Raw genomic sequence first — 19,272 nt, 5'->3', positions numbered from 1 at the left:
TTATTTATTATTTATTTTATTGTGCTAGGGATTAAACCCAGGGCCTTGTACACATTGGGCCAACACTTTGCAACTGAGCTATACCCCCTTGGTTTGTTTATTATTATTAATTTTAAGTAGTTGAATGCTCTTTCTTTCAAATATTTCCATAAAAACATTTAAAACACAAGTGGAGCTGTTCTGATTGAAGTGGGCCTGGGGATTTCATGGGTTTGGTATAGTGGGTGGGCAGACCTGGAGCAGTGCTTTCTTTATTCTATTTCCTTAGTAATAACTTTGTTTAAAACATGAAAGTCCATTATATTAATACCACATATTAGATGTTAACCTTTTTTTAACCCCTCCAAAAATGGTCTGTTTAATGCTTTCTCAGAGATAAAATGGCCATTTGTAAAAATTTTTCTCTAGAGGAAGGAATATAAATATTTTATATAGATTACTTGTGAGTAGCGTCAACCTCAACCTAGAATTGTGCTAGGACCTCAAGTTGGACTTCTGATTAATTTGACTAGTCAGTCTGGAAATTCCTAAAGATGACTTCTGACCAGTCTTGAAATATGTCACAAATACCATATTTTCTGTGTTTAAAAGGCTGGTGGATATTTGCCAAAGTCTCGGTAATTATTTTAGACCATCTTGATATTCAGTCTTCAGAGCTGAGTTGCTTGGTAATAGCAAATTAGAAGAAAGGCATACTGGGAGCATCAGACTAGTAATGCTAATATAATTCCCACTGATTTTTGACATTAACTCCTATATGCCAGGCACTCCACTAAGTACTATATTTAGGTCAATTTTATTTTACTCTGAATATGCCAAAATAGATTTTTAAATAACAGTATTGTACTTCTGACTTAGCTACAAGTTGGAAGTGGGAATTAAACCCAAGTCTATTTCAAAGCTTCTTTTCTTAATTACTGTATTATAGTAAATACCTTTACAATCACCTGATAGGCAGAAAGCAGACTCTCATAGGTTTTTGTCAGGATTTCTATACTAATAGTGTGTTAAAGTACCAGTATCTGGAAAATTACTGCGTAAAAAGTACTCTGTTCTTCAATATTGGCTAAATGAATTGCAAACAGTTTCTTGACAGTATATAAAGATTTTGCAGTTTATTTTCATGTTTTTAATTGTGTTGCTTTTTATTTTAGGCCTTGAACTGAAGACAATGATTGATTTAACTGAATTTAGAAATAGTAAACGCTTAAAACAGCAGCAGTACAGAGCTGAAAATCAGATTCTTTTGAAAGAGGCAAGTGTGGTGCTCAATTGATTATTTTCTTGGTTGAACTAAAGAGAACTACTAACAATTCATACTTTTCAGATTGAAACTTTGGAAGAAGAACGACTTGATCTAAAAAGAAAAATTCGTCAAATGGCTCAAGAAAGAGGAAAAAGAAATGCAACTTTAGGTATACCCAGTTATTCCATACCTTTAAAAGAGTTATTGGAAATGAGTTATCTGGATCTGAATTTTTATGTATTTTAAGATGTGTTGTCTATATTACTGTGGTTCTGTTACGAGTATAATAAGAGAAAATAATGACCTACAGAAAAGATAATTGAATGTAATTAGGTTTAATCCTGAATCTAAAACAGGTTTTTAAAAAAACCAAAAAACAAACTTTAGAATCATGGATTTTTGAAAAGTTTATAGTTTAGTCTCTTAATTTCTGGTAAGTTCTAATATGTTGAGATTAATAATGATTAAGCTTACTAATTTTTATGTTAATGTATGTTACTCTTAATATGTTCCTTTCCTTAAGAGCTGTGCATTGAAAACCTTTACTAAGTAAAGATAATGTGTGATTGAATTTAAATGTCATTTTTTTATTTGTTTATCTTACGCGGTACAATGAGACTACTTGGTTAAGCTCTATAGCCATTGCAGTGCTTATTTGTTAGAGGACCATAAACAGGAAATTTTTTTAAGACTTGGTCCAAATCTACTAGAACATTTATGAGTAATAGAGCATTATTGTTTTTGGCATTATGATTTCTTTAATGCTTGAAAAATTTTCTAGAGAAGTGAAACACCATAATTTATTGGTATAATCATTGTGTACTTATAATTCCTGACTTTATTTTCACTATTTTAGTACTCCTTAATTAATTCTTAAAGCACAGAGTTGTTCTTATTATTAATTCCTTATTAAAAGTAAGCTATTTCAGAAGATCATACTGGTACATGTTCAAGGATTTTGGAAACATTGCACCTTTTATTTGAGTTGAAACTTGATTCTGATTGTAAAGAATTAAGGCATTGGAATAAAGGAGATTTATTTTTATGTTTTTAATTTGTTAATTCTTTCACATTGCAGGATTACCCATTGAAGACCTGAACCTAACTGAAAACTTTTCTCAAGGAGATAGAGGGAGAGAACTGAATTTTATGAGCTTCAAAAGCATGAGTGAAGCACAATCAAAGGTAAATAGTATTTTTATGGCAAAGATAATGAAGGAAAATATTATCAGTGCTTTCATTTCTTTCCCCATTATCTCATTTTAGATATCTGCTCTTTTATGGTTGTTAAATAAGTAAAGAAAAATGTTTTCTTACTTAAATAACCTGTTTGATCCTAAGATTGATTAATGAAACATTATTTACTCTGAATACAGATTAAGAGTTCAGATAAAATAGAGCTGCTGCATAGGAGAACACCATTCAGTGCACTCCAGTCAGACCAGAATGAGACAGAGGACAATATGACTGAACAATCATTATCAAGAATGTTATCTGAAACTCATCATAGTGTAGAAAGTGGACTGGATCCTTTTGTGTCTTTAACTAGGCATTCTTCAACTATGCAAGTAAAAGATAACGATTCAACTCCAGAAACCATTACAATAAGAGAGATATTTAAAGCACCATGTCTACAATCTTTAAGAAATCTAGAATCATTAGTCAGTACTTTTAGTAGGGAGAATAATGAAGATATAAATGACTACTTATGCTCTCTTTCTGATGACTGTATGAAGAAATTATCAGGAAGCCATCAAACAATAGAAAAGACTAGTTCCATACAAAAAAACAATTCATCTTTTCAAGCCTCACCAACAGCTTCAGACTTAATGCAGAAGTTATCACTTAGGCAAAAATCTGCAGTATTTTGTCAACAAATTCATGATCATAGTGCTGACATGAATAAATTACAAGTAGCAGCATCAGAAGATGACCAGGGTCAATCTCAAATCAAGTGTGCTGATCTTAGTTTGAAGGAAGATAAAAGAAAAAGTGAAGTACCTTTACAGACCAAGATTTCGAAAAGCAAGCTTGAAGTTAATCTTTCAGATCCTGTGCCTATTACTGCACAATTAAAATTATCTCAGATAGATCCAGTTGAAAATCTTATAGAACAGCTACGGAGAGAACTAGTATTTCTTAGATCTCAGGTGAGCTTTCCTCCAAATTATATTCCTGGGATCATTTTTTTATGGCTTCTCTAATATAAAGTTCTGTAACAATATTTCTTTTTATTTGCATGTTAAGACTAATCTATAAACATTCTAGTCTATTGAAAAATCTACAAATGTAATACATTTGTTATGGATTTGTTGACTTGCCTAATATATTCAATGTTTCTTTAGAATGAAGTCATAGCACAGGATTTATCGATCAAAGAAGCACAGAGTAGAAATGCAGAAATAGAGCTTGAACGTCATAAAAGCCAGGCAGAACAGGTAGTGTAAACACAGGCTATTCAGAGAAATGATTATGGTATTGAAGGTAGAAATCTTCATTGTATCTCTTTGCTTTTTGTTTTGGGGGTTGAGGGAGGCATAGGTGGCAGGAAGAGCTTCATCTGTTTTGTTCTGTATACTTTATTTTTATAAATACTGTGATGTCTCTGTATCCCGTTTTCTAGTGTGTTATACTTAATGGATCAAACTTTGTTTTTTTTTAAACTTGAAACGTATAGACTATTGTGATACTTTATAAAACATCAATTTTATTCTCTTTGTTTTGTTTAGAATGAATTTCTTTCAAGAGAACTAATTGAAAAGGAAAGAGATTTAGAAAGAAGTAAGACAGTAATATCTAAATTTCAGAATAAATGTAAGTTCCTATTATCTCTTACTTTTCTCTCTTTTTTCTATACTAAATATTTGGAATCTGAAAAGATCTTAATACAATCTCTTATTAAATTGGCTTTAAATTATCTTTATAAGGTATATAACTCAGTGTCTGTCACTCATTCAGTTGGTTTGTCTTGCTATTTTTATTGTCAGGGAATAATATTCTGATTTTTTTAATAAAGTTGTCTAGTTTATTATGTTCTCTAATCAAAGTGAAGTTAGAAAACTGAATTTAAAAGAGTTTTAACATAAAGCATAGTTTAAGTTAATGAACAAGTTTGCTTGTGATTTCTTTCTTCAGCTATAACATATATATCTGATTTAAATAGATCTTCCCTTTAACTCACCTATTCATGTTGGTTTATAATTGAATTTTTTGTTGATTTATATTTGTATTTTCACAATACGTATGTTTTCTATCTATGGAATATTTGTTATGTGTACGGAATAATACATATTGTGAAGAGATCTGTTCATTAAATGAGAAAAGAATTTAATTACAGTAAAAGAGGTAGTTGAAGAAAATAAGCAGCTTGAAGAAGGCATGAAAGAAATATTACAAGCTATTAAGGAGATGCAGAAGGATCCTGATGATATCAAAGGAGGAGAAACATCTCTAATTATCCCTAGTCTTGAAAGACTGGTTAATGTAAGTTACTTTTTCATGTTTATGTCCATCCTCAACCACTCTTCCCCTCCTTTAAAGATACGAGATAATGTTCTACTACATACTGGTCTCCATGGTTTCTGATAAAATATATTTACAGTCATTTGAACTTTTAATACCTCCTCTTTAGAGTTGGTCTTCACTAGTTTGTCTATAATGTGTCAAGGGTGAGCACCTGTGTATGTGTGTGCACGTGCTTGGGAATGTTTTGTGTATCTGGTTTAGGATTTTGTTGAACATCTTGAACCTGTTTACTTACGCTATTCTCTAGGACTGCGATGTTTCCACCATTGTGACTTCAATTATTTTTAGCCTTATTATGACATATGTATTTGGATATCATCTCACAGGTCTTAGGCACTGCTCATTTTTTGCCCTTATCTTTTGTCTTTCTTCTTCCAATTAGATAATTGCTATTGCCATATCTTAAAGTTTATTCTCACTTTTTCCTATCATCACTATTCTGGTTCACGGGTCAGCCTGAGACAAAGATGAGTTTTTTTTACATAGAATTTGGAGCTCTTTTTTGCTGGCTTTCTTCTCAGTGGGATTTTCTATTAATTCCTATGGCTTTGGACTCTGTCCTTTGCATTTTATAGGCTGGAAAAATCATAGGTAACTACAACTGCAGACTTTAGAGTAAAGGCATAAAAATGGCAGACTCAAGCCTTGATAGTCCTGTCTTCCAGGCCTGTCTTCAAGGCACTCCAAAATCCACTTACTTAAGCTTGGATACAATACATATTTTTAGATGCTTAAGTATGTTATGTACATTATTAAACTGTTTCCCAAATTATTGCTTGGTTTAAGTAGAAAAATTAAATAGAAAAGTTCTTATTCATTGGATTGCTTTTTCAAATCATAGTAAGTAGTAGCATCTATTTTATAACACTATAATTATTAGCAAAGAGGGAGAGTGACACTGGAATCTTAGAAGCTTCTAGTGGCCAGAAAATTATTTGACAAAATTTATGTGAACCATTTTATTCCCTGTATATCTTTCTGATTCTGACTCTCCTGCTCTGACTGGTGACTTTGTTTTGCCTCTGCTATTTTGAATGATTCTTTATGCTTTTTGATGTGAACATCTTTTTTCTATAATGCTAAAGCCGAAGTGTCAGTACTTATTACTAATCCTGTGTTCCTGATCAAACTTCATTCTTCAAGGGAAATTCTATTTTGTCAAATTAAATTGTATACACATACGAATAAAAAAATAAAAATGAATAAATATTTACAGAAAATATCACATCTAAAAAAAACCAAAATAAACCAAAATAAATAGTCCTAAGAAATTCTACCTTCTCTTTCTTTTGACAATCTCTGGGCCTTACCCAGATCATTGCTTCTGTAGAGTTCTATCCTGGGTTGCAATTCTTTTTTCTAATACTATGCTATCTGAAATTCATACTGGCCTACCAATACTTCCTTTAAGAAATCTTCAGAACCCATGATTCCTTAAATCAGATCACTCTAGTTCATACACTTCAGTTCACTTTCTATTACTATAGGATATTTTCCAGTGTCTCAAACCACCATCTAATTCAATTTCATTTTACCAAAAGGCCATGTAGACAACATGTTACCATTCTTCAGTAAGACAGTTTACTAGACTAACTTGGTGTCAGTCAGAGTACCTTCCACTACCTCCTATGTCTTCCTAGTATTTCATTTGTAACATGCTGCTTTGCGTGGTCTGTCCGAGTGTCCTTCAGGTAAAGGCTTACTTGTACATTTCGACTGCCTAGCGTTAAATCCCACATCACCGCTAGAGTAGATTGTATTTGGTTTTACTTTGTCTTCTGTCTTCAATTCTGAAAGTTTATTTTGCATTGAACAGCTACTTTTATTCCATGTAGTTTTTCAAAAGCCAAAGACGTTTATATGTATATGTATATTACATATATTACGTAGGTAAGTACACAATGGAGTGTTTATCTTTATGTATGCTATTGTTGGAGAATTAGGACCAGGGAAGCCACTTTTGTAATATTTAATATTTGATATATTTTTTGTTCATTCATTATTCTTGAATCATACCTTATCATCATATTTGATCTTTGTTATATATGGTTCAGCTATGTGGAGAGGAAGCACTGAAAAATACAATTAACTGAATGTCAAAGACACTCGATACTTTGCTCATGCTGTTGATTCTGATGCTGTACAGTTTCAAAGCTGTTGCATATACATTACTTCATGTTGACTATGTAAAAATTCTTTGAATGGTCAGAGCTAATATTATTTCTACTTCTGTAGAGACAAGGTAATGAAGATAAAAGTATTTAAGTCACTTTTCCAGCTAATAAGAGACTGATTTATATTTGAACCCTAGCCATTCCTATCCAGATATTTTTCTAGTTTGCTAGCCTATTAAAATGAAGTAGAAAATAAATAAAGAAAAAAGAAAAAAATTAAGTAGATGTTACTTGTTACAATGAAGTAATTACTATACTTGATAGTATAAGGTAAGCTGAAGTTTTATAAATTTAAATTCATAAAAAATAAATTGACAGCATATTTTGTTACTATTCATGACAGTGAAGACAGATAAATAGTTAAATGCAAATTTTATTTAAAAGTAAATTTTTGTTTTACTGTGATTTTACTGTTCCTCTGTATATTTTAATATATAATGTAAATATGCTAGGCCATAGAATCAAAGAATGCAGAAGGAATCTTTGATGCAAGTCTACATTTGAAAGCCCAAGTTGATCAGCTTACTGGAAGGAATGAAGAATTAAGACATGAGCTCAGGGAATCTCGGAAGGAGGCTATAAATTGTTCTCAGCAATTGGCAAAAGCAAATTTAAAGGTGAGAATTTTTTTTCAAATAAAAGAAAATGCTAAGCTTGGGCTGGCAGAGTGACTCATGTGGTAGAATTCCTGCCTAGCAAACAGGCCCTGAGTTCAAACTTCAGTGCCGCCAAAAAAAAGAGTATAAGCTTAATAGTAAACTTTTCTTTTTTTCTATTTTTTTTATTTTATTTTATTATTCATATGTGTATACAAGGCTTGGGTCATTTCTCCCCCCTGCCCCCACCCCCTCCCTTACCACCCACTCTGTCCCCTTCCTCTCCCCCCCACCGCCTCAATACCCAGCAGAAACTATTTTGCCCTTATTTCTAATTTTGTTGTAGAGAGAGTATAAGCACTAATAGGAAGGAACAAGGGTTTTTGCTAGTTGAGATAAGGATAGCTATACAGGGAGTTGACTCACATTAATTTCCTGTGCGTGTGTGTTACCTTCTAGGTTAATTCTTTTTGATCTCACCTTTTCTCTAGTTCCTGGTCCCCTTTTCCTATTGGCCTCAGTTGCTTTTAAGGTATCTGCTTTAGTTTCTCTGTGTTAAGGGCAACAAATGCTAGCTAATTTTTTAGGTGTCTTACCTATCCTCACCCCTCCCTTGTGTGTTCTCGCTTTATCATGTGATCAAAGTCCAATCCTCTTGTTGTATTTGCTCTTGATCTAATGTCCACATATGAGGGAGAACATATGATTTTTGGTCTTTTGGGCCAGCCTAACCTCACTCAGAATCATGTTCTCCAATTCCATCCATTTACCACCGAATGATAACATTTCGTTCTTCTTCATGGCTGCATAAAATTCCATTGTGTATAGATACCACATTTTCTTAATCCATTCATCAGTGGTGGGGCATCTTGGCTGTTTCCATAACTTGGCTATTGTGAATAGTGCCGCAATAAACATGGGTGTGCAGGTGTCTCTGGAGTAACCTGTGTCACAGTCTTTTGGGTATATCCCCAAGAGTGGTATTGCTGGATCAAATGGTAGATCAATGTTTAGCTTTTTAAGTAGCCTCCAAATTTTTTTCCAGAGTGGTTGTACTAGTTTACATTCCTACCAACAGTGTAAGAGGGTTCCTTTTTCCCCGCATCCTCACCAACACCTGTTGGTGGTGGTGTTGCTAATGATGGCTAGTCTAACAGGGGTGAGGTGGAATCTTAGTGTGGTTTTAATTTGCGTTTCCTTTATTGCTAGAGATGGTGAGCATTTTTTCATGTGTTTTTTGGCCATTTGAATTTCTTCTTTTGAGAAAGTTCTGTTTAGTTCACTTGCCCATTTCTTTATTGGTTCATTAGTTTTGGGAGAATTTAGTTTTTTAAGTTCCCTATATATTCTGGTTGTCAGTCCTTTGTCTGATGTATAGCTGGCAAATATTTTCTCCCACTCTGTGGGTGTTCTCTTCAGTTTAGAGACCATTTCTTTTGATGAACAGAAGCTTTTTAGTTTTATGAGGTCCCATTTGTCTATGCTATCTCTTAGTTGCTGTGCTGCTGGGGTTTCATTGAGAAAGTTCTTACCTATACCTACTAACTCCAGAGTATTTCCTACTCTTTCCTGTATCAACTTTAGAGTTTGTGGTCTGATATTAAGATCCTTGATCCATTTTGAGTTAATATTGGTATAGGGTGATATACATGGATCTAGTTTCAGTTTTTTGCAGACTGCTAACCAGTTTTCCCAGCAGTTTTTGTTGAAGAGGCTGCTGTTTCTCCATCATATATTTTTAGTGCCTTTGTCAAAGACAAGTTGGTTATAGTTGTGTCGCTTCATATCTGTGTCCTCTATTCTGTTCTACTGGTCTTCATGTCTGTTTTTATGCCAGTACCATGCTGTTTTTATTGTTACTGCTTTGTAATATAGTTTGAAGTCAGGTATCGTGATTCCTCCAGCATTATTCTTTTGACTGAGTATTGCCTTGGCTATTTGTGGCCTCTTGTGTTTCCATATAAATTTAATGGTAGATTTTTCAGTCTCTTTAATGAATGTCATTAGAATTTTGATGGGAATTGCATGAAATATGTAGATTACTTTTGGGAGTATAGATATTTTTACTATGTTGATTCTACCAATCCATGAGTATGGGAGATCTCTCCACTTTCTATAGTCTTCCTCAATCTCTTTCTTCAGAAGTTTATAGTTTTACTTATAGAGGTCATTCATATCCTTTGTTAGGTTTACACCTAGTATTTGATTTTTTTTGAGGCTATTGTAAATGGAATTGTTTTCATACATTCTTTTTCAGTTTGTTCATTGTTAGTGTATAGAAATGCTAATGATTTTTCTATGTTGATTTTATATCCTGCTACCTTGCTATAGCTATTGATTTTGTCTAGAAGCTTCTGAGTAGAGTTTTGGGTCTTTAAGGTATAGGATCATGTCGTCTGCAAATAGGGATATTTTGACAGTTTCTTTACCTATTTGTATTCCTTTTATTCCTTCTTCTTGCCTAATTGCTCTGGCTAGGAATTCCAGTACTATGTTGAATAGGAGTGGAGATAGTGGGCATCCTTGTCTGGTTCCTGATTTTAGAGGGAATGGTTTCAGTTTTCTCCGTTAAGTATAATGCTGGCTGTAGGTTTGTCATATATAGCTTTTATAATGTTGAGGAACTTTCCTTCTATTCCTAGTTTTCTTAGAGCTTTTATCATGAAATGGTGTTGGATCTTATCAAAGGCTTTTTCTGCATCTATTGAGATGATCAAGTGGTTTTTGTCTTTGCTTCTGTTAATGTGGTTTATTACGTTTATTGATTTTCGTATGTTGAATTACCCCTGCATCCCTGGGATGAAGTCTACTTTGTCGTGGTGAATAATCTTTTTGATGTGTTGTTGAATTCGGTTTGCCATTATTTTGTTGAGGATTTTTGCATCAATGTTCATTAAGGAGATTGGCCTATAGTTCTCCTTTTTGGAGGTGTCTTTGCCTGGTTTTGGGATAAGTGTAATGCTGGCTTCATAAAATGTGTTTGGCGGTTTTCCTTCCCTTTCTATTTCGTGGAACAGTTTAAGGAGGGTTTGGTATCAGTTCTTCTTTAAAGGTCTGATAGAATTCAGCAGAAAATGCATCAGGTCCTGGACTTTTCTTTTTGGGGAGACTCTTTATTGCTTCTTCAGTTTCATTTTATGTTATAGATCTATTCAGGTGATTAATTTCCTCTTTGTTCAGTTTTGGATGATCATATGTATCTAGAAATCTGTCCATTTCTTTAAGATTTTCAAATTTTTTTGAATATAGGTTCTTGACGTAGTCTCTGATGATTTCCTGGACTTCCATGGTGTTTGTTGTTATCTCCCCTTTTGTATTCCTGATTCTACTAAACTTTTGTTTATAAGAAAAATGTCCCTTGAATTGTTTCAACATGAAAAAAATTTTGAAAGTTTTCTTATAATATTAAGTAGAGAAATGAATGCCTTGTAACATAAAAAAGAATACACAAATTCTAACTTTTATATTAGGCATTTCTGAGTAAAAAAAATTAAAGTATGATTTAATTAATTCCTGTCAAGTCATTTACTTATCAATTTTTTTGTGTTTAAAAAATATCAGTAGAAAAAGCATGAATTGTAAGTTACTGGGTTTTAGGTTTTCTTTGGCTGTTAAGAGGTATTGTTTTCACCCCTGGTTTATGTATTTTCAGATAGATCATCTTGAGAAAGAAACCAGTCTTCTAAAACAATCAGAAGGATCATGTGTAGTTTTTAAAGGAGTAGACTTACCCGATGGGATAGCACCATCTAGTGCCCATATCATTAATTCTCAGAATGAATACTTAATACATCTCTTGCAGGTACTGGAAATTTTACATGTGAATATCAAAATTTGTTGATGCTATCTTTCTTAGTTGTGTTTTCCTGAATTTCTTTGAATTGTCAGAATCTTAGTGGTTCTCAGAATAGCAGTGGCATTATGGCATCATTGTGTTGTTTGAAATAGATTCATGTTTTTCATTTTTATAAAAACAAACAAACAAAAAATCCATGAGAATCATTATGGTAGATTTGAAAGCACTGATTGTGAGTCTGAAAGCCTGTCCAAATCAGCAAAACAGGCTAGAGTGATGGAAGTTTCAAACCTCTGGAGTAAGACTCAACCTCAAAAGTTGGAACTGAATATATGGAAAGTTCCTGGCATCAAGCCTGGCATATGTACTTAGTAAAGGGTTTGCAAGAGTAGTGCCAGTTAGTTTTTTGATCTTAAGTAAGTTATGTAATTGTTTTAAATCTTGATTTCTTCATCTTTAAAAGAAATAATAAGAAAGGATAATTTTAGTGGAGGCAAGAAATTGTGTGTTCACAAAAGTATATATGACTGAATAAGGCTCTATCAGATAAAACTTTGTGCTTATGGTAAGTTGTATCTAATAATTTGTGTTTTTGCTGTAACCATCATATTTGATAAAATAATAGTTTTACCTGTTTGGTAGTTCTTTTTTATGCATATTGCTCTTTCCATATGCCTTATAATAAAATGTTCAAAGTGAAAAATATTGAAACATCAAATGGTAACTCACTAATATGTACAAGTTCATTGTTTTTATGTATCAGTTAAAAATTACTTGTAACTAAAATACAACCTCAGAAATGATCTATGCTGCTTATGGATTTGAAGTCTTATGTATTTTTCTATAATCATATCAGAATATGAATTTATACCTTCAAATTCAAAATGTAATCTGATGCTTTATAAATTCTTATTTCTAAAACAATTACTAGGAACTAGACAATAAAGAAAAGAAATTAAAGAATTTAGAAGATTCTCTTGAAGACTACAACAGAAAATTAGCAGTGATTCGTCATCAACAAAGTTTACTATATAAAGAATATCTAAGGTATATGTATTAGCAAAACCTTATACCTTTAATTGTAATATAGTCTTACAATATGAAAATAACATGAAAAAAAATTTAAGTATTTTGTTTTACCCTCCCCTCCCCTTTTTTTTTTAATACTGGTAACTGCTGTCAAGAATATTAAGAATATGTATTTAGATAGACTAGTTCAGCAATCACAAGTCCATCTATGTCTTGGAATTGCCCAGGACTGAATCCATAATTTAACATTTGCTAGTTATAAGACCTTGAGCAAGTGGCTTTTACCTGTCTGTGTTTTAATTTCCTCTTCTGTAACATTTTATAGTAGTAATACATTTTTAGAAGGGTTATTATGAAACATAAATGCCTTAGTATATGTAAGTGCTCAAACTACTACATAGTACATATGAATACTTTGTAAATATCAACTGTCGTAGCACAATTGTCATCATCATTGTAATCATTACTCATATATATTTGGAAGGAGTTGACATTTCTCCTTGTATCTGTCTTCTCATCCTTACCAATTTAATCATATCCTTAGTAGGAATTAGAATACTTAAAGGTGATTTACATACTGACTATCATTTGATTTAAAAACTAATTAGAGGGTAGATCATATATATATGAATTGTTGTTGTCACTATGGTTATAAAATAGTTGCAAAAAGTAATGGGAGATGAAACCACGCCCATTGCAGAACAGGAGAATTTTTCCACATAATTTTTTTATTTTTAGATAACTTTTTTTTTCCCTAAAGATAGCAGGCAGACGATGATTCAACTCTCGTTGGGCAGAATTTTGTTGTATGCTCAAATTTCAAACATTCAGTGCCAAAGAGAATAGTGTCACCATAATTGCGTTTTGTCAAGCAGAGTGTATGTGATAACATATTGTGTAATGACTTACACGTTCTTTTAAAAAATGAATGAATTACTGTATTTTTTATTGGCAAGGATTTTATGTGTTTATGATATGCCATGGGATGTTTTAAGATATGTGGAATGGATAAAAAATGCTATTTAATGTGTGTGTTACTTCATATACTCATTTTTTATGGTAAGAATACTTGAAATCTATTCTCTTTGCAGTTTTTTAAAAAAATTATTTTGCAGTACTTGGGTTTTGCTCACACTCAATAGGCAGGTACTTTACCACTTGAGCCATACTCCCAGCCCTCTCAGTAATTGTCATGTTTATAATATATTATTAACTCTAGTCACCATACTCTCTTGAACTTATTCCTTCTGTCTGACTGAGACCATTTTACACTTGCTTTTAAATTTAATGATTTCTAGTACTGGTATTCTGAATATTTCTCAAATATTCCATGTTCATATTTAATATCAGATACTTGATTTCCAGAATTAGTTTAGAATGTTAACTATATTTCTAATCCTTTTGTATTTACAATGAAATGTTTTATAAGATTCAGCTTCTAATTGAATAACAAGTCAAATGGAGTGTCACTATTTGTATCAAGGTCAGTAGGTTCCTTTTAAAGCTAGCTCTTATGTCCCTTTGACAAGAACCAATTAGTTGAAGCAAGCTTCAAACCTTGGTTTGTTCTCTGGAACAAGATTTTGTAGACTTAACCTTACGTACCTCACATCTGGACTTGAAATAGGTCATTAAATATTTATTCTTTTGGAGTGATGAATTAGGAGGAACAAAAATAATTTGATAAAGTAATTTTGTTATCTTGCATTTATTTTTTTAAAAAAATCAAATGAGCTGGGCACAGTCATACATTCCTGTAATCCCAGCTACTTAGGAGGCAGAGATCAAAGGATAGCATTTGCCCAGGCTAACCTGTGCAAAGAGTTAGAAAAACACCATCTTAGCCAACAACCTTGGTATGGTGCGACATGTCTGTGGGCCCAGCTACATGAAGGAATAGGTAGGAGGATCATGGTCCAAGGCTGGTCCTGAGCAAAAACATAACACATTATCTACAAAATAACCTAAAGCATAAAGGTCTTGGGATGTGGCTCAGTTGTTAGAGTACCTGACTAGCAAGCATGTGGCCTTGAGTTTAAACGTTTTAAAAGAAATTAATTCATTAAAAGAAATTAATGAAGTTTGAACTTCTTGTTTGTTAGATGCTGAGTAGCTAGGCTTTCTTTTTTTTTAAAGAAAAGTTTCTCATGGTTAAACATTTTATTAGATTTGCTATATAATCACTTCATTGTTGTTTTGTGGTGGGGATTGCTTGTTTTTTAGTGAAAAGGAGACATGGAAAACAGAATCTGAAACAATAAAGGAAGAAAAGAGAAAACTTGAGGATCAAATCCAACAAGATACTATAAAAGTAAAAGAATATAACGTAAGTAAAACACTTTAAACATCAGTATACAATGTTGTGCAAACTATGCTAACTAGATTTAATAAGTAATGTCAGTTTGTTTTTGTATAGAATTTGCTCAGTGCTCTTCAGATGGATCCAGATGAAATGAAAAAAACACTTTCAGAAAACAGTAGAAAAATCACTGTTTTGCAAGTGAATGAAAAGTCACTCATAAGGCAATATACAACCTTAGTAGAAGTGGAAAGACAACTTAGAAAAGAAAATGGAAGACAAAAAAATGACTTGATTTCAATGGAGGCTGGAGTTTGTGAAAAAATTGGGTGTTTGCAAAGATTTAAGGTACTTGTGATTTTTGTTTATGACTGAAAATTTTCAACTGTGGTGAAGATAGAATCATGAACACCCATCACTAGTTAACAACATTTATTGACATTTTCCATATTCATGTCATCTGATTTTTGTAGTAATGTTTGCAGACATTTATCTCCTAAATATTTTGTTGTACATCTCTAAGATCTAAAACTTACTTGTTTACTTAACTGTGATAACTTTATCTTTTCTAACGTTTTGACAATAATTTCCTAATTGACCTCAGGCCCGAGGTCAGTCCCATTAGTCCATCCATTCTCTTAGTTACTGAGCTGCTGGGGTTCTATTGAGGAAATCCTTGCCTATACCCATTGCTTCCAGAGTATTTCCTGCTCTTTTCTGTACTAACTTCAGATTTTCAGGTCTGATATTAAGGTCCTTGATCCATTTTGAGTTGATACTAGTACAGGGTGATAGACATGGATCTAGTTTCAGTTTTCTGTGGGCAGATAGCCACTTTTCCTAGCAACATTTGTTGAAGAGGCTGTCTATTTAACATCATATGTTTTTGGCACCTTTGTCAAAAATAAGGTGGGCATAGCTGTGTGGATTCACATCTGGGTCCTCTATTCTGTTCCATTGGTCTTCATATCTGTTTTTGTGCCAGTATCATGCTATTTTTATTGCTAATACTTTGTAGTATAGTTTGAAGTCGGTTATTGTGATACCTCCAGCATTGCTCTTTTTACTGAATATTGCCTTGGCTATTCATGGTCTCTTGTATTTCCAAATGAACTTTAGGGTAGATTTTTCAATCTCTGTAATGAATGTCCTTGGGATTTTGATGGGAATTGCATCAAACATGTAGATTGCTTTTGGTTGTGTAGCCATTGTTACTATGTTGATTCTACTGATCCATGAGCATGGGAGATCTTTCCACCTTCTGTAGTCTTCCCTAATCTCTTTCTTCAGAGGTTGATAATTCTCCTTATAGAGATCATTCATATCCTTTGTTAAGTTTTCTTCTGGGTATTTGATTTTTTTTGAGGCTATTGTAAATGGAATTGTTTCCATATATTCTTTTTCATTTGATCATTATTGGTGTATAGAAAAGCTAATGATTTTTGTAAGTTGATTTTATATCCTGCCACCTTGCTGAAGTTGTTTATGGTGTCTGTGAGTTTTTGGGTAGAGTTTTTGGGGTCTTTGTGGTATAGGATCACGTTGTCTGCAAATAGGGATATTTTGACAGTTTCTTTACCTATTTGTATACCTTTTATTTCTTCTTCTTACCTTATTGCTCTGGTTAGGAATTCCAGGACTGTGTTGAATAGGTATGGGGATAGTGGGCACCCTTGTCTTGTTCCTGATTTTAGAGGGGAATGGTTTCAGTTTTTCTCCATTAAGTATGATGTTGGCTGTAGGCTTGTCATATATAGCCTTTATAATGTTGAGATACATTCCTTCTATTTCTAGTTTTCTTAGAGCTTTTATCATGAAGTAGTGTTGAATCTTATCAAAGGCTTTGTCTGCATCTAATTGGGATGATCAAGTGGTTTTTGTCTTTGCTTCTATTAATGTGCTGTATTACATTTATTTATAGATTTGCATATGTTGAAATATCCCTGCATCCCTGGGATGAAGCCTACTTGGTCGTGGTGAATGATCTTTCTGATATGTTGTTGGATTTGGTTTGCCATTATTTTATTGAGGATTTTTACATCAATGTTCATTAAGGAGATTGGCCTATAGTTCTCCTTTTTGGTTGTGTCTTTGTCTGGTTTGGGGATGAGTGTAATACTGTCTTCATAAAATGAGTTGGGCAGTGTTCCTTCCCTTTCTATTTCATGGAAAAGTTTTACTGATTTGGCTTTTTGCTCTCCTCATTTTAGTCAGATTTGCCAAGAGTCTGTCAATCTTGTTTATTTTTTCAAAGAACCAGCTGTTTTTTCATTGATTCTTTGTATGGGTTTTTTTTTTTTTGTCTCTATTTCATTAATTTCAGCCCTTATTTTTATTATTTCTCTCCTTCTGCTTGTTTTGGGTTTTGCTTGTTCTTGTTTTTCTAGGAGTTTGAGATACAACATTAGGTCATTAATTTGAGAACTTTCTGTCCTTTTAATATATGAACTCATAGCTATAAATTTTCCTCTTAGGACTGCTTTTGCTGTGTCCCATAGGTTGCAGTAGGTCATGTTTTCATTTGCATTAACTTCCTGGAACCTTTTAATTTCCTCTTATATTTCATCGATGACCCATCAATCATTGAACAATGTGTTGTTGAGCTTCCAATTGTTTGCATATTTTCTGCTGTTGTTTTTGTTGTTGAGTTCTAGTTTTAATGCATTGTGATCAGATAGAATGCAGTGGATTATTTCTGTTTTCTTATATTGGCTGAGACTTGCTTTGTGCCCTAAGATATGATCAATTTTGGAGAACATTGCATGGACTGCTGAGAAGAATGTATTTTTTGCAGATGTTGGATGACATATTCTGTAGACATCAGGTAGGTCCATTTGATCTATGGTGTGATTTAGTTCTAGAACTTCTTTATTGATTTTTTGTCTGGATGACCTGTCTATTGGTGTTGGGGGATATTAAAGTCTCCCACTACCACTGTGTTGGAGTTTATATGTGCTTTTAAGTCCTTTACAGTATGTTTGATGAAATTGGATATACTGACATTGGGTACATACAGGTTGATAATTGTTATTTCCTTTTGGTGTATTTCTCCTTTTTAGTATGGAGTGACCTTCTTTATCTCATTTGACCAATGTAGGTTTGAAGTCTACTTTGTCTGAGATAAGTATTGGTACTCCTGTCTGTTTTTGGGGGCCATAGTCTTGGTAAATCTTCTTCCAGTTTTTTACCCTAGCCAGTGTTTGTTTCTGTCAATGAGATGAGTCTCCTGTAAAAAACAGATTGTTGGATATTCCTTTCTAATCCAGTTTGCAAACAGTGTCTTTTGAAGGGGGAGTTGAGTCCGTAGACATTCAGTTACATATTAATGAGTATTAATATTAATACACATGTGGTGATTCCTGTCATTTAGTTGTTTTTGTTGTTTAAGGGGTTTGATTGTGTACAGCTGAAACAGTGTTACTCTCTGATTCCTTGTCTTTTCTTCTCATTTGATTTGATACTGCCTGTCCTCTGGTGGTTTTGTTTGCTTTCATTTTCTGTGTGCACAGTTCCTTGGAGAATCTTTTGTAGTGGTGGTTTCGTCTCATATATTGTTTTAGTTTCTGCTTATCATGGAAGAATTTTATTGCTCCATCTATTTTGAATAATAGTTTTGCTGGGTAGAGTATCCTGGGGTTAAAGTTGTTTTCGTTCAGTGCCCAGAATACCTCACTCCATGCTCTTCTTGCTTTTAAGGTTTCTGTTGAGAAGTCTGCTGTGATTTTGATGGGTTTACCTTTGTATGTTATTTGTTTTTTCTCTCTTATAGCCTTCAATAATCTTTCTCTATTCTCTGTTCTTGTTATTTTCATGATAATATGTTGTTGGGAAGTTCTATTTTGGTCAAGTCTGTTTGGTGTCCTGGAGGCTTCCTGTACCTGAATGGGCATAGTTTTCTCTAGATTTGTGAAATTTTCTGTTATTATTTTGTTGAATATATTATGAATTCCTTTTGCTGGCACCTGGTCCCCTTCTTCAGTGCCTGTGATTCTCAGGTTTGGTCTTCTGGTGGAGTCGGTGAGTTCTTGCATATTCTTTTCATAGGTCTTGAGTTGTCTGGACTAACAGTTCTTCAGTTTTTCCTGTAATTTCCATTTTAGTTCCTAGATTCTGTCTTCTGTTTGTTTTAATCTGCTGGAGTGGCCATCCACTGTGTTTTATGTTTCTATTTCATTCTTTTTCTGAGGTTTTCCATATCATGGGTCAATTCCTCTTTAATATTGTCTATTTTTTGTCCTTAATTCATTTATCTCTCTATTTGTAGTGTTCTCTGTTTCACTTTGGTGTTACTTAGTGCTCCTGTAAGTTCATTTATTTGTTTCTGTGTCTTCTCATATTCTTTATTTTTGGCTTCTTGAAATTTCTTAAGTGCCTATTCTACATTTTGGTTAACCATGTCTAGTATCATCTCCATGAAATTCTCAGGGATTACTTGCAGGATTTCTTCTTTGAGGATGTTGTGGAGATCGTTGGGTCCCTTGGTGTCATTTATGTTTGTTTTGTTGGAGTCTGGAACTGGGTGTCCATTTTCTTCATTTCCCTGTGAATCTTGTATTAAATTATTTTGTGGGGAGAATGGTTTCCTCCCTTTTTCTTCTTCCCATCGC

At 33.2% G+C, this 19,272-nt stretch overlaps 1 protein-coding gene across 4 annotated transcripts in view; it reads left to right on the top strand.

Annotated features, from left to right (window-relative positions):
* Cep290 (centrosomal protein 290) overlaps window positions 1–19,272 on the top strand; it is a 106,521-nt gene that overhangs the window by 19,424 nt on the left and 67,825 nt on the right. For 3 of the 4 annotated variants that reach the window (XM_074084078.1, XM_074084076.1, XM_074084077.1), the window contains 10 exons: window positions 1,155–1,255; window positions 1,328–1,415; window positions 2,325–2,431; window positions 3,976–4,060; window positions 4,584–4,729; window positions 7,398–7,562; window positions 11,194–11,343; window positions 12,269–12,384; window positions 14,590–14,692; window positions 14,783–15,013. In XM_074084078.1, coding sequence (XP_073940179.1) covers window positions 1,155–1,255; window positions 1,328–1,415; window positions 2,325–2,431; window positions 3,976–4,060; window positions 4,584–4,729; window positions 7,398–7,562; window positions 11,194–11,343; window positions 12,269–12,384; window positions 14,590–14,692; window positions 14,783–15,013 — 1,292 coding nt within the window. Of the gene's footprint in view, window positions 1–1,154; window positions 1,256–1,327; window positions 1,416–2,324; window positions 2,432–2,622; window positions 3,397–3,591; window positions 3,685–3,975; window positions 4,061–4,583; window positions 4,730–7,397; window positions 7,563–11,193; window positions 11,344–12,268; window positions 12,385–14,589; window positions 14,693–14,782; window positions 15,014–19,272 lie in introns of all 4 variants that reach the window. The other variant, XM_074084079.1, reaches the window with a different exon arrangement.

The sequence above is a fragment of the Castor canadensis genome, chromosome 8 (genome assembly GCF_047511655.1).
Source record: "Castor canadensis chromosome 8, mCasCan1.hap1v2, whole genome shotgun sequence".
NCBI classification, from domain to species: domain Eukaryota; kingdom Metazoa; phylum Chordata; class Mammalia; order Rodentia; family Castoridae; genus Castor; species Castor canadensis.
Note: the sequence above shows the minus strand (reverse complement) of the source record. Positions and strands in the feature narration are given on the sequence as shown.